General features: G+C 32.0%; 1 protein-coding gene across 2 annotated transcripts in view; it reads left to right on the top strand.

The window, feature by feature from the left end:
- LOC136974040 (WSCD family member AAEL009094) overlaps nt 1-7,798 on the top strand; it is a 33,631-nt gene extending 25,833 nt beyond the window's left edge. Inside the window, exons 3-4 of one of the 2 annotated variants that reach the window (XM_067268815.1) lie at nt 5,975-6,220; nt 7,043-7,798. In XM_067268815.1, coding sequence (XP_067124916.1) covers nt 5,975-6,220; nt 7,043-7,443 — 647 coding nt within the window. In that variant the 3' untranslated portion in view covers nt 7,444-7,798. The remainder of the gene's footprint in view (nt 1-5,974; nt 6,221-7,042) is intronic. The other variant, XM_067268816.1, reaches the window with a different exon arrangement.
- Nucleotides 7,799-15,498: the final 7,700 nt, after the last annotated feature.

Genomic DNA, 15,498 nt, shown 5'->3' with positions numbered 1-15,498 from the left:
TACAGAACAGCCCAATTTGGCTATCCACGCGCAGTTATTAGCAATGGGCACAATTCAATGGCACTTCAGCACACCACCACACAGACAATTATATTTAACTCCGAGCCATTTATTGACAAAATACGAATTTTTTGGGGGGGGTCTTTTTTTTTGTTTTTTGTAGTGGATCGACTGGAAAATCTGCACTTAATTTTCCCCAATTTATAAAATTTATTGTCATGAATATTACAATTTAATCATTTTATTTGCTATTTATACAGGGCGATAAGCAGGAATCCTCTCGGATAAAGATTAAATTATACCCCTAAAAATTGTCAAAGGTAATTTGCCTTTAGAGAATTGTTTAGTTAAATTATTAAAGTGGATCGTAAGCCATCCCTTTCTTATAAATTACAAATTTATACGAAAGAGATGGCGATCGGAGACGATATCGTAACATTAAAATCAGATAAAGATTAAATATTTAATGTGAAAATCCTGCAATAATTCAGATTTAATTCGTCCAAGATCCAAACTTGATTATTTTTTTCTTCCTCTAAAGAAAAATTTCGTTTAAGTCGCCACGTTAGAGGAATAAATCGCATTAAAATACATTAAACTTGAACTTGAAAATTGAATTTATGGAATTTTAAATTAATATTTATTAACTTAAAAATATAAAATATTGCATTTAATTAATTAAAATATTTCTTCTTAAGCATTAAAAATTATATTATGTTAAATTAGAACGGCGCGAGTTAATTATGATTACTATATATTACAATTAATTTAATCGTTATTAAAAATTAAATTTTTATAATTATTATTTTTTTTTCTAAATGTGTTTTGTTGGCTTTAAAATAGGATCCTTAAATAATTAAATTAAGATATTTTCATGTATTTTCGTGCGAAATTTTACGTTAGATACGCTAATTTGCAGCATGAAACGTTAAACAAATTATATCTCTCCTGTTTGGGCTGCAATTTGAAATGGAACTGCAACTGGAAATCTATAAATTCCCGCTGTCTGTCTCGAGAACTGTGTTAGATAAATGAAATTCAAGACCAGATTCGGAAAAACTAGGAACGGGGAATCCGAATTAACTGTATAAGAACTTCCGGTAGAGACCGGATGTCACGCGATTTCAATTCAAAAATTTCCTCTACAATGGAGTTAGATAACCGGCATGACTCTGCCGTTAGCAGGAAAAGCATGATGTACAGGGGCAAGACAGTAATTTGAGATCGAGAGCATATATTTTAAATTAAAATTAAAAATTGCGGGCCGACATTGTGAAAACATTTTAAAATAAAATAGTAACGACGTAATATTTTATTTTTGAATTTTTAAAATAATAAATACGTTTATTAATACAGTAAAACCTGCGTAAACGGGAATCGCACAGTATCGAAAAATCTTCCGTTTCGAACAGGTTATTCTTGTTTTAAACAGAAAAATCGCTCCGTTTCGAATAATTTCCCGAATTTTAGAGAATTTCGTTTTGCTAGGGTTCCGTTTTAGACAGGTTTTACCGTAAAACGGCCGTTTTTACCGTTATTCTATCGGAAATTTGGAATATGAATGCGTCAGAAGCGTTTGTTTCCCATCGAATTTTATTATTTCTCTGTTTCTGTTCATGCGTTTAATTCTTCTTCAATAAAGGAAAATATAAGACAACGAAAGAAGAAGATTAAAAAAAGAATAAGAAACAAAACAGTATCCAGACAAAATCTACTCGAGGTGTAACTACCCCTCCGAATAAGATGGAACTGCTGATCAAGTTGTTCAATTCTTCCTGAGGGTTCTTAAGAGAGAATATCCTGCAGCTGTACCATCTCCACTCCAAGAAAGACAAGATTTTTATTTTATTTTTATCCTTTATTTTAAACACTAACAATTTTTAAAGAGTTTAATTGCCGAATTGCAAACTTCTAAGTGATTCTGTGCCGAAAAATCTATATAAATTATTACACTGAAGTGATAAGAAATGTTGTATTTCTGATAGAAAAAAAATCATTTTTATTTCCAGGATTTCTATTGTAGATTGCGATCCTTAAGTAATTAAGTTAAGTCATTTTGTTAGGAATTTTTATGTTTAATGAGATAATGCACGAAACAACAGGATAATAATGTAATTTAATTAGTTAAGGATCGTATATTCGTGCGTATTACATAAAAAATTCCAAGGGACAAGGAAAAAACAAGGAACAAGGAAAACTAAACAAGGAAAAAAAGAACGGATCTTGTTTCAAATTTGAGCTTTTAACATAAAATTTCGTACTAAAATACAGGAAAATATCCTAATTTAATTATTTAAGTATTCTATTTTGCAAATATTCTTTGTATATTCGCTCATTTTACATAAAAATCCAAGGAAATTATTATAAAAATATAATTATAATTAAAGAAAACAGTTATATAATGTTATATCAATTAATAAATAAAGTAGAAAATAAGGTTTACTACTTTGATTATTTACAGGGGTAGACGTATTTAAATTAATGCAGTTAAGGAGTTAGTCTAATTAAATAAAACTCGATATTATTCCCTCGAGCGCTCTATAAATAATAAAATTAGTTAATTAAATCAGTTAAAAGTTATTTTATTTACACGAAAATAATTTGTATAAATTTAGAATTTTGTAAAAGTTAACTCGTTATATCGAAGAAGGAGAGGGAATATCGAAGACATTTTTATTTCCCTTCCTTGCAAAACCCTCTAAAACGAAACCTGGATTAAACGGACACCTAAACGGAAAGAATACTTCTAATCGGGAAGATTTTCCATGTTTAGAAAACCTGTTTAAAACCGACATCTGCCAAATATTCTGTAACATGTTTGTACAGGTTTAATTGTGTAAAAATTCTTTAAAATAATTACAGTCGAACTTCGATTTAACACCACTCGTTCTCCGAAACTGGCACTAAAACGAGCGTGGCTCCGGTTGATTGAAGGAATAAGGGTGATCGGCCAAGGGGAGGGATTTTTATGGGAAACTGGCTTTCGTTTAGTGTTAGGCACGTGAAGAAAACCCAAAAGCCAAGTGACCAGCCGGTTGTTCGGGCGCAAACCCCGCAAACTAGCCCTGGATTGGGCTTTCTTCACACTAGTAATACAAAACACACTAAACACTGGTAGTTGATGCGGGTTCGCACCTCGCCAATGAGCTAGCCACGTAAAGCTTCCTGAATTTTCTTCACTTTAGTAATGCCTAAATACAATAAACAGTGATCGTGGGTTCACACCTCACCAACGGGCAGGCCACGTGGATTTTTTTCACGTTAGTAACACCTAAATAGGAGCCAGTTTCCCATAAAAAGTCCTCCAGAGAGGCACACCCCCCTCTCGGCACGTTGTATCGAGAAGGGGGGTGCCTCTCTGGTGATGAAGATTTTTCATTTTTGTTTCATCCATTCTTAACTTTTTGTTCTTTATATTTAGTTCATTGTTCCGATTTCAGTGTTTCCCCACCTTGTCCCATTTGTTTACGAGTTTTTGTCTCCCTCAATTTTTTAAATTTTTTCTTTCGCTAGTTGTTTCGATTTTCTTCTGTTTAATAGATATCGATGTTAACTTATTTAATGTAGATGCACGCTAAACATATGCTCCTCGGGATATTTTCATTTAATTTTAAAAGATAAAGATGCACGCGGAAGCAGCCAACATCCTCATTTTTCATAACAGCTTACTCTTTTCTTTTCATACAGCAATCTCTTCTGTAATGTATAATATAAGATACACTTTAACTTATTCTATAATCAAAAACTTATTTCTTCAATATGTAACTAAAAAGAAATACAGTCAAACCGGAATATAATTCCCTCTATATAACGCCACCCGCGTATAGCGCCAATCAACAATAGTAATTGAATATATCTGAATAATCGAATATAAGATTCTGTATCGACTTTCGAACTCTCACACCTCAAATTGTTAATTTAAATAAATTCATTTCGGCTTAAACTTTCAAATTGTAGATCTGTAAACTCCCGTTAGCATCCATCCGTTTGTCTGTCCGGCCTTCCTTAATCTTGAGAACGGTGTAAGATAGACGAAAATCGAAACCAGATATGTAAAGAATAGAGACAGTAGGCCCCGATCGACTATATACGAACTTCCGGTTTAAGCAGGAAGTCACGTGTATTCAATTCAAAAATTTTCTCCGATGTTATCGGGAAAAGTATAATGTATAGAGACAAGACACTACTAAAATCGAGAGCGTATATTATTTTTAATTTTTGCTCGCATCGTTTGAAATTCTTCGATTTAGCACCGATTTCGGAGTCGATATATCTCTACAGACTTAGATATTAAGCAACTCAGCCAAGGAGTCTGAAGAGCGTAACCTTCATCTTACTGCATTTCGTGGAAAATAATCTTATAAAATATTATTTTTAGAATAAAACAGAATATATTTTCTATTTTTATATCGTAAATAAGTTCTACTTTAAAAAAAAGAAAGAAATAAGTATAATTAACCGGATGTGGCTTGGTTTTTTTGTATGAATGATGCTGCGATTCTTCCACCTGCTTCACTTCCTCATCTTTAACATAAAAACAAAAAATCGGAAACAAAAAAATCCGAAGAAACAAAATAATCTGAAGGAACAAAAAAATCTGAAAAAACAAAGAAAAATGCCACCGTGAAGTGTGTGTTTATCATCTTTACTGTATTCTGTTTGCTTTGTCCCTTTGTTAAGAAATAATACTTAACACTAGAAGAGGAAGAAGAAGAAGAGAAGCTTAAACAAGATTGTGTTTCGCGTGCGTTTTATAATTCTTACCCCCCGAATCTTAAGAAATTGACGACGTAATAAAGTAAAACGTAATTAGTTTTTTAAGTAGAGAAAAATATGTATAAAATTCTATAACAAATAACCAGTGATGCTAATGGTAATCGATTAAATTGTAAGCAAAGTTCAAACCCCTTTTGAAGCATTTTAAAAGATTCTGGATTGCTGACAAATGACATTGATGGATGTAGTTTGGTCTGCTTAAGAAATAATTTACGGTCGGAAATTTTCTAAATCGAAAATCAAAGTAAAGAAAAATAAGTTAGTAAATCGATTCATCAAAGATTTCGTATATAAACCCTTAGATGTATTATCCTGTCAGACATTTTTTTTTTTCCTTTCCTTCTTCCCTCCCTTCCTTTATTATCATTACTGTAATTCTATCAGATTGTATCATTCGATAGGATATTGCTTAATGGAATTTAATTATTTTTCAATCATATTTTCGGTTGTTAAATGCGTGAAATTGGTGAAGAAATTCAATTTCTTCGTCAGAAATAATTCTATTAATAATATAAGGGAGCGTATATTATTAATTACGTGCGCTGTTCTCCCCCCGTTTCTCCCTTCCTCCCTGTTGTGTACAATGATGTACTTTTGCCAAGCCCCTCGCCTTTAATTACGTGTACAATAGTTGATGGACCTCCTAAATTGGATTGGGTTGGATTGATGGGATAAAGCAACCAAACACATTGGAGGTCTTCAAAGAGGTGGTGCCTCCTGGGAGGATTAAATATGGAAAAATGGCCCATTTTTAGGTGTTGGGCACGTGAAGGAAACCGGGAAAACTCGTTGTTGAGAAGCGAACACGCGACGAGCTACCTGTATTCATTGTTTTATCCACTCGTTCATATGTGGGCATGCCTCATACATTGAAGAACGAGTTTAAAACGTGCTTCAATGATACTCTAATCACGTGACTAGTGCAAGACCACGTAAACAATTCCTCGATCCTCCCCCCAGTATACAATAGTATATGAGACCCCGTCTTAAACTGTACACGTAACTAAAGAACGTAACCTAAGTAATATGCAAAGTTTACAATTGTCAGGCATTTTAAAGCATTTTAATTTACCTGTTATCGTCAAATTCGCTAGAGATCTTTTGAAATTCTCTTAAATTGATGAATTTATGTAACGATTATTAAGATAGAAATTTAATTATAAAGTTTATTAAACAATTATTTTCCCTTACTCTTTAGGTTATCTGACAGGAAGCGTATACAAAGATTACGCTCTGATGAGAAATGGCTTCCCTGCAGAAAGTATATCTAATGGTTCTGTTGTGTTGATTAAGACACACGAATGGGGACCCGCAGCTAGAAAAAAATACGACAAAGCTATATTATTAATTAGAGAACCGTATGGTGCACTACTAGCGGAATTTAATAGGAGAGCAGGAGGACATTTGGGTCACGCATCACCAGAAAAATTTCGCAGAGGTAAAGGTGAGTTTACTCACTAAAATCACACGCATTTTCATTGCTTTTTTTCTTTCTAGTTACGTTCTATTTTTATTTATCCTTTCAGCATCACGCCAGAGGCGCGTTATAGCTACGTGGCGCCCGGGCAAATTTGAATTAGGGGGCCCCACGTACAGTGACTTTTGACATTTTTTTCGGAAAAATGTTTTCTAATAAAAGATCGGTTTGGGACCCCCTGTTGTTGGGGATCACCCTTTTTTATTGCTCGTAAGATAACGCGCCACTGCATCACAACTATTTCTATTTTATAAAGATATCTGTTACGTTTTATTTATCGTTTCAGTATCATCCATATTTCTACCATTTCTAGCTGGGCTGCAAATTACAATTTGCAGACCTATACATTCCCACTGTCTGTTTGTCTGTCCTTTGTTAATCTCGAGAACTGAGTAAGATAGATGACCGGCATGACTCGATTGTTATCGGGAGAAGTATGATGTACAGGGGCAAGACACCACTAAAATCCAGACCAGATATGGAAAGCTTAAGGCTCCTGAGACCTGATTAACTATACATTAACTTCCGGTCTAGACCGGAAGTCACGAGGTTTTTTTAAATTAAAAGATTATTAAAATTGCAGCCCGGAATTGTGACTATGTCACAATAAATAATTGCATGTTACGTTCTATTTTTATTTATCCTTTTAGCATCACTCACATCCTACTGTTTTCTAGTTACGTCCCATTATTACTTCTCCTTTCAGCATCACCCACATTTCTACTGTTTTCTAGTTACGTCCCATTCTTACTTATCCCTGTTACTTTTCATCTTCATTTATCTTTACAGTGTGGCGGAATTACGTGGCCATACAGACCAAAGCGTGGATGAACACCGTACTGGACTGGTTGAATTTCGAGGGACCATTACACATAATCCGTTACGAATATTTCGTTCAGAACCTATCATCCGAGCTGTCTAAAGTGATGAAATTCCTCAATATAACGGTACCATGGTCCACTTTCCAATGCGTTCTCAGGAATCGCGATGGAATCTTCCGACGTTCGAAGAAGGAACTGAAATTCGAACCGTTCGATGCCTCTATGAGAAGAACAATCGACAGGTATAACGACATCGTCAAGAAGGCCATAAAATTGCATTTTCAAGGCGTTCGAGTCGATTTGGAACATTTAACAACGCAAAATAGGACCGACTTCGATCGCAATGAAACAATTTTCGTTACCACGTGACCCTCATCTCCTCTCTTATTCTTCCTCCTCCACCCCCCGCTCCGAAGATTCTTCCATACAAGAGACTATTTTTAAGTGTTACGTCTCTCCGTTTAACAAATACGCCAACCGTACACTAGTCGCCAACGAAGGGTGGCCATTTTTAAATAATCGAAGGAGTAACGTAGACTTAAGTGTAGGAAATTTCGATCCTAGAAGGAAAAATTACATTAAAAAAAAGTAAATAGGATTAAACCTCTAAAGTAACGTGTCTCTGCACCGTCGCATCACCTTTTCTTTTTCACTATCCCCATCCTCTCTCCTCGACCATCGCCATTATCTTGATATAAAACACGCCGAACCTCGGTTTAGCGAATCCGATACGGCACTAGATCGAGACTGGCGCTAAACCGAAGCGATTTCGAGTCTTGGGGGTGTGTGGTGTGTGTGTTCTCATGTTCTCAGTTCACGTGAATTTTGGTGATAAGACGAAGGGGCACACGTGCATTCGGCGCTATATCGAGGTTTCATTGTATACAAAATAAAAATTATAAATTATATATATATACATATATATATATATATATATATTGTGATGTTTTCCATGGGAATATTTAATTTCTAATATCACGTTTTAGAATATTCTAGACAAGAATTTTTTAATAAAAAAAAAAAGAAAATCAAATCGAATAAAATAGATTTAATTATTCTGTAATTAATTATTTATTTATTTACATGAATAAATTAAATAAAACCTAAATTTTTTCTTGTTTGTTTGTTTTTAATTCGCGAAATTTTATATATATTTAATAATTTAAAAATAATAATAAAATTATATTATAATAATGGCGATTTTTTTAATGTATACGCCTATTGTATTGTTTAAATGACGATTTTAATAAAATCTTATTTTTAATTTACGGCGTAGAATATTTTTAACGCGAAGATATTACATAAACTTAGAGGGGTGGCCCGAACGTCGGTTAATCGAGATGCATTATTTTAAAGGTAAATGTGTTGACCGACATTTGGGCCAACTAGCCACTAGTAATACACACGAGCAGACACAATCGAACCTGCAATAACGACCATCACCTCTCAACAACGGTCATTTTTTTTATGTTTCCGTCAGTAGCCGTTATTCAGGTTTGACTGTACATTTATATTATACATATATGTATATACAGAGAGAGACGGGCAGACATACAGACAGATTATAAATTACAAAAACGTAAACATCTCAAGACTAGATGTAAGTTGGCCCAAACGTCGATTAAACAAGATTTATTTATAAGCTTATTAACTGACTTTTGAGAAGTAAATATTATATATAAGATAGACATTTCTGAGCCACGAATCCATCAATTTTATCCCCGAAATTACCCTAAAATCGGAGTAAATACACGATAAACCCTATCAAAATTTTCCCTCTTCTACTGACAATAACCCTATTAAAATCTCCCTTTCTGGCGTCAGATCTGGTCAAACGCTCTTACTGTAGTTTACGGGGGACAAAAGTCACGCATGCACCCCTATTTTTCGAGGATAGAATCATGGGTTTATGGTTTAGAAGTGTCTAGAACTCTACAATCAATAATCCTAGTATCGATACAGGGCATTAACAGGGCATATTTGTAAAAAATTTGGCTTTAAAACAAAGTAATACATCTCGGTCACGGGGGCTAGAGGGTGACGGGAGCTTGACTTTTAACGGGATAAAATTAATAGGGGAGTAGAAATTAAGCGGAATAAATAAATAAATAAATAAAGATTGTGTTTATTTATTTTTACACTTAAAATTAAATTTTTTAAATGTAAATAATCAATATAAAAACACGAAGAAAAGTCGTCAAAGTCGTAAATTAGAGGTAGGAAAACGTCACTTTTAGTGGATTCCGCGTGCATTTTGAGGGGGGGAACCACTGAAAAAACGAAATTTAAATGCAAATAAGCCGAGGAAAGTAAACGAATGGAGGATTATAACACGAAAATAACGAGAAATAAGAATAAAGAATAGGAAAAGATGCGGGCGATACACAGCCAGGAGAGGTTAAGGAGTGAAAGGTGTGGCAAAAATAAGAGGGGGAGAATTCAGAGGTTAACGATGAAAAATATAGATGATACGGCTAAGATACGGAGGGTGTGGCAATGTGGCCAAGGAGGGTAATAAAAACTTAGAGGTTAATGATGATAGTGTGTGAATATATGATAAGAGAATGGGTATTGTTAAGCGAATAATTCCGGTTATGTCTCGTGTTTAGAATAATTTAATAAATATTGAAGAGGTAAGATTAAAAAAATGCATTTACTTGTGTAATAATGATGATGATTTTTATACAGAATACGGCATAAATTTCCGATTATAATTACGGATAATGGTGTTTTAATTGTTTTGCATTTAAATTTTAATTAAAAAGTATTAAATGCCTTTTTTCTTATCTAGAATCTCGTATATTTTATAGATAAAAAAGACAAAAGTGATGCTCTTACTCATAAACGGAGAGATTCTGAGTATAAAAACTTTATCATCATTATAGCTTATTTAATTAATGATGATGATGATGATGATGATGCTGTATGAGGAAGACAACTCATACATTCCCGCTAGGATGAGTCAGAAAGGGGTGATACCATTAACCTCTGAATCAGCAATGCCCTCCGGCTGTAACATCAATTCACATAAAATGGCAGAGAAAGCCATCAATATTGTTACATTTTATAAACTTCTCGTGAAATTTTACAAGTTTTTTAAAGTATATTTATCAATTTTTATGTGTATAGAAGGGATGATAATCTAATTATTTCGTCACAGTTCATCCAATACTGCTATAGTAATTGACACTCGGTCGTCATGACGACATAATGCCATTAAGCATCTGCTGTCGACTCTCAAACAATGAGAAGAAGGAAATAAAAATCTTCACTTTTATCTAAACATTATTCGAATTTAATCTTTTAAATAGAAAATAGAAGAGAATTTCGATAATATCTCATATAAAATATGAGAATTTCCCTGTATAAATTATATTAAAATCTCATAGAATTAATGACCATTTCTCCTTCTCTTCTTTCAATTAAATTGGAAGAGGGGGGAATAAATAAATTTCATCTCCATTTTTTACGCAAATAAGAGCAATTTAACTCTCGTACAAATTACAATTACTTTAATAAAAAACACGATTAAATTAGACAAAGTTAAACTCGATTTCTACACGTTAATTGCGATTAAAATGATTAAAATTAACTAATAAACGTCTGAAATATCATTAAATTGATCTTTTTTACATGAAAATTTGGTTAATATTTTCTTTTTATCGTGTTTTTTACACATCAAAAGATATTTAATTAATTAAAATCGAAGAAATTTAGCAAATTCTATGTCCTTTCCATCCTATTGCTCTTGCTCTTCCATTCGTCTCTATATGAGAAAAACACATCGAAAGATAATGTTTTTTTTTCTTGAAATATCATTAAATTAATTTATCCTACATAAAATCTCGATTATATATTTTCTTTTTCGGTGGTTTTTTTTACATGTTAGAGCTCATTGAATAAATTAAAATCGAAGAAATTGAGCAAATTCTAGCTCCTATCCATCCTACTGCTCTTGTCCTTCCATTCGTCTCTATATGAGATACATTGAAAGATAAACTTTTTCTTAAAATATCATTAAATTAATTTATTTTAAAGTAAAAAATATATCAAAATTTTATGTAAGTGGTTTTTTTACACATTAGAATTAATCAAAATCGAAAGAATGGAATGAATTCTAACCCCTATCCATCCTACTGCTCTTGCTCTTTGATTAATCTCTATATGAAAAAGATAATTTTTTTTTTCTTAAAAAATTCATTAAATTAATTTATTTTACATGAAAACTCGATTATATATTTTCTTTTTAAATGTTTTTTTTACACATTAGAGCGCATTTAATTAATTAAAATCGAAGAAATTGAGCGAATTCTAACTCCTATCCATCCTACTGCTCTTGCTCTTCCATTCATCTCTATACGAGAAAGATACATTGAAAGATAAATTTTTTCTTGAAATTCCTTCCTATCATCGATCCAATTTTGTTTTATTCATAAGGTATCACTTACTGTACATATTAAATTTTAAAATTCAAACACATTCGTAAGAAAGCTGATATCTTTACCAAGAGATGAAGTAACCTTTAATATTTTACTTGAAACTTTATTTCAATATATAAATATATATATAATTTTCGTTTCATATACAACATCAACAAGTATTTTGTATGTTCTTTATAAAATATAATCATAAAATTTATTCAACCAAACACATTTTATGGTAGGAAAACTAGAAAAATCATCTCCCATTTGGAGAGGGAGAAAAGGAGAAGAAAAAAAGGAGAGGAGGAAGAGGGAGATGAAAAATCTTTTATTCCTTCATCCGGAGCATTCGGAAGCAATTTAAGTTTATCATTTTGCTTGGATGACAAGACAAATTGAATTGTCGAATTTGTAGATTTTGACTTAAATGTTCTTGTTTATATCAAATTCGGTTGCACGAGTTTATGTATGAACAAGTCAATAAATCAGCGAAGGAAACGTTAAAAATTCAATAAAAGTGCTTAAATAATTAATATTTTCTCCTTAAATAACGCTTAGAACACTAAATCGAGGTTTCTACTGCGTTAAAAAATCGTAAAATCATCGTTTTAGCACGGTTCAGAAATCGGTGCTAAATCGAGTCTAGCGCTAAACCGAAGAATCTTAACTAGTGAGATTCATACACGTTCGAACCTCGATGTAGTAAACTCGTATATAAGTCAAAATGGCGAAGATATTTCGGTTAAAATAAACGATTTAGTCGAAGTAGATAAGTAGGAGAGCGCGAGAGAAACAGAAGAAAAAAGAACAAAAACATAAAGTTTGTCCAAGTAAATCCTACAATAACTATACAATTTGTAAGGATTATCTTTAAGGATCAAACAGAAGAATCGAAATTATCCATTTCCTTTCAAATTAAACTGGTTTGGAATTAAACAATGTCTATAAAAGGAAAATAGACGATAAGAGAAAGTTAGGTACTAACTAGATTGTCTTGAAACTAATGGGGTAATTTGCGATAAAAATGCTGATTTTCCTCACAAAAACAGGGGAGAAAAGACAAGGGAAAAAACAAAATAAAAAGTAAAAGTCATTTTCCAAGTTTTTTAAAAGTAAACATAAACATTTAAGTGATTTAACATAGATTAAAAGCGCGTGTTACCCGCGGGGTAACAAAAAATGATGCAGATTATATGCCGATTTTAAACAAAAATTACAAAAATTGTGTCTATAAGTAGCTGTTGCTCCGTAGGAACAGGTTATACGAAAGCTTTAACCTCGATACAGCAATCTTCCGCGATTGTACGCCGCTGCGGGTTATACACGCACCAAAATATGGCGTTATAGTTTACTTAAAAGAGTTATGATAAAGTGTTAAAACGAGTAGAATCGTTTTAACGCAAAACCTCGTTTTAGAGCTACCATTTCTTCGCTACTACATCGAGTTTTTCGCTAAACCGAAGAGATTCGAACGGTAGTAATTAAGTACAGTCAAATCCGCAAATACTTCGGTTTAACGCCACACCCGATTTAGTATAAGCGATTTCGGAAGCGAACGAATGGCGGCTCCTAATCGAGATTTAAAGACTCTGTTTAGGGGTAGCGCTATATCGGGACTGAGAAAAACTAATGTGGTATAAATATGTAATTACAAGAGATATTTAAAGAAATATTCCAGAACTGCCGACATATTTCTATCGATTTTTCTATATTTAAATAAAGAAATAGATAAAAGCTAAAGATGGAAGTTGTTTATTGGTGTCAAAAGTCAGCTTTATCATTTTACTTGTCAGATAGCAGCTTAATTAATTGAACGAAATTCCCAGACTGTTACTAAACCTTCTCAAAAATCATTTAAAATTAAAATTATTTATACAAAAATCGCATAAATTCTCATCATTTTCTTAAGGATAAAAATCATACGCTTCGATATAACGAATTTAATGATGCTTTATAGGCAGAAAAATCTATAATTTTATCCCTTTAATGCGTTTTTTTCTGTGACCATACACGTAAAAATTTTTTAATTATGCAAAAAAACCTTATAAAATTATATATATAAATTCTCACCGAGATAACGTCACTCGTTATCTTCGATATAACGATTTTAGAAATAAAAAAACATGAATAATATTACATCTTTAACACCTTTCCTTAGTGTTTTTACGTATTTTGGTGATTAAAAAAGGGGGGTTTTAATGTGAAAGAATAAGGAGAAAATCCATCTTTTCTCCACTACAATGCAGCCTTTAGTTAGAAACTTATGGATATTAAGAGGACTTACAATATGTGTTATCTGTTTCGATACCTTGTCAGGTGACTTAGTTGGCATGGCAACTACTTAACATCTTTTAATCCTTGATAAATCTTCCGCATCACCGAATGACCTTCATCGTTGTCTTTTAACGTGTTATTGGATGTTTCTTACAAAAATTCTTTTAAAACTTTCATATTGAATGCTTTTTACCTTCCTCCATCTTTTCCTGAAGATTTCTGGATAATGTCTTAACACTCGAGCAAATAATGGTCCTTTATTCCCAGTGTTTAACATAAAAATTTAGCATATTAATATACAGCGTGGCCCAGGAATCAGTTAAATGCCCCCATCTCCAGGAAGCTGGAAAAGGATTTACGAACTCAACAAGAGTTTTTGAAGTATCTTCCAGCGTTTTAGAAATAATCACTCTTTCAATTTACTGTTACATAAGTTTTAAAGTAAAAAAGGAGAAAACTGATAAGAATTTTAATTTATATTAATTTACAAGAATGGTTGTTTTCATCCAGACATCAAAATTGGCATCAGTTAGATTAGTTTTAACAGCTTCGTATTTAAAAAAAAATAATACGAGAAAATTTAAAAAGACATTAATTTTTAAGTTTATAAAATGTTTTAATTATATATTTTTGGGAAATGACATAAATTCCAACGTTTTTAATGTTGTTTTGATGCATTTGTATGGAGGAAAAGTGTTATTTACAGGAGATAATTCGCTAGATTTAGCTACGAAATTAAAAAAATAGGATGGGATAATTATAAAGTATCGAAGCCAAACTAAATTTTTAAGTTTATAAAATGTTTCGTCATAAATTTTCTTTAATTTTTTTGAAAAATAATATAAAAAAAACTTTTTTAAAAGCTGTTCTGATGCATTAGGCAGGGAAGTGTTATTTACAGCTGAAGTTCTTTAAATATATTGATGTTATACAATTCAAAATATGTAAGCGTGAAAAATTTTCCATCATTTCACAAATAATCACGCTTTCATTTTACTGTTACTTAAGTTTAAAATGAAAATGGAGAATTTATATAAACTTCATTTCATGCAAACAAAATTGTCGTAAGTTATATGAATTTTAATAACCTCAAAATTTAAAAAAAATGAGACGAATAATTTAAAAAAAAAATACGAACTCCAAATTAAAATTTTAAACTTATAAAATGGTTTTTCTTCATAAATTTTCTTAAATTTCCTCCGAAAATAGTATAGAATCTTAACATTTTTCAAGCTGTTCCGAAGCATTGTATGACAGAGAAGTGTTATTTACAGGAGAAGTTCTCTAAGAATCTGTGTTATCCAGTTCAAAATATGTGACTTTTTTGTAATTTTTTTTTCAAGACTTTTAAGCTAAAAGGCCTACCGTTTGAAAGTTGTCGAGTATGAAAGAAGAGGGTCGTATATTTCAATGGGCTATTGTGGCCACTCCAACTATAGAAACTGAGGAAAACCAGGATAGCATGGTGACGAAACTTACTCCATCATTTTTCTACTACGTGATGTTATATTCAGTCTAAGAATATGTAATTCTCCTCTGCTGTATTCAAAATGTATGGAAACACGCGAGAAAAATATATATAAAAAAAATGCTAAAACTTTTCACTTCAAGAAATCTGAATAATCTTTTCTTTTCAAGTGTGAAATATGAAAAATGAACTAAACAAGTGACAAAAATAGTTTCGTAAAATGATAACAACAATAGAAACAATTATAAATCTTGTAAAGCG

This window comes from Centruroides vittatus, unplaced genomic scaffold, assembly GCF_030686945.1.
Source record: "Centruroides vittatus isolate TY-2023 unplaced genomic scaffold, ASM3068694v2 contig_337, whole genome shotgun sequence".
Taxonomy (NCBI): domain Eukaryota; kingdom Metazoa; phylum Arthropoda; class Arachnida; order Scorpiones; family Buthidae; genus Centruroides; species Centruroides vittatus.
This window is presented reverse-complemented; position numbering and strand designations above follow the sequence as displayed.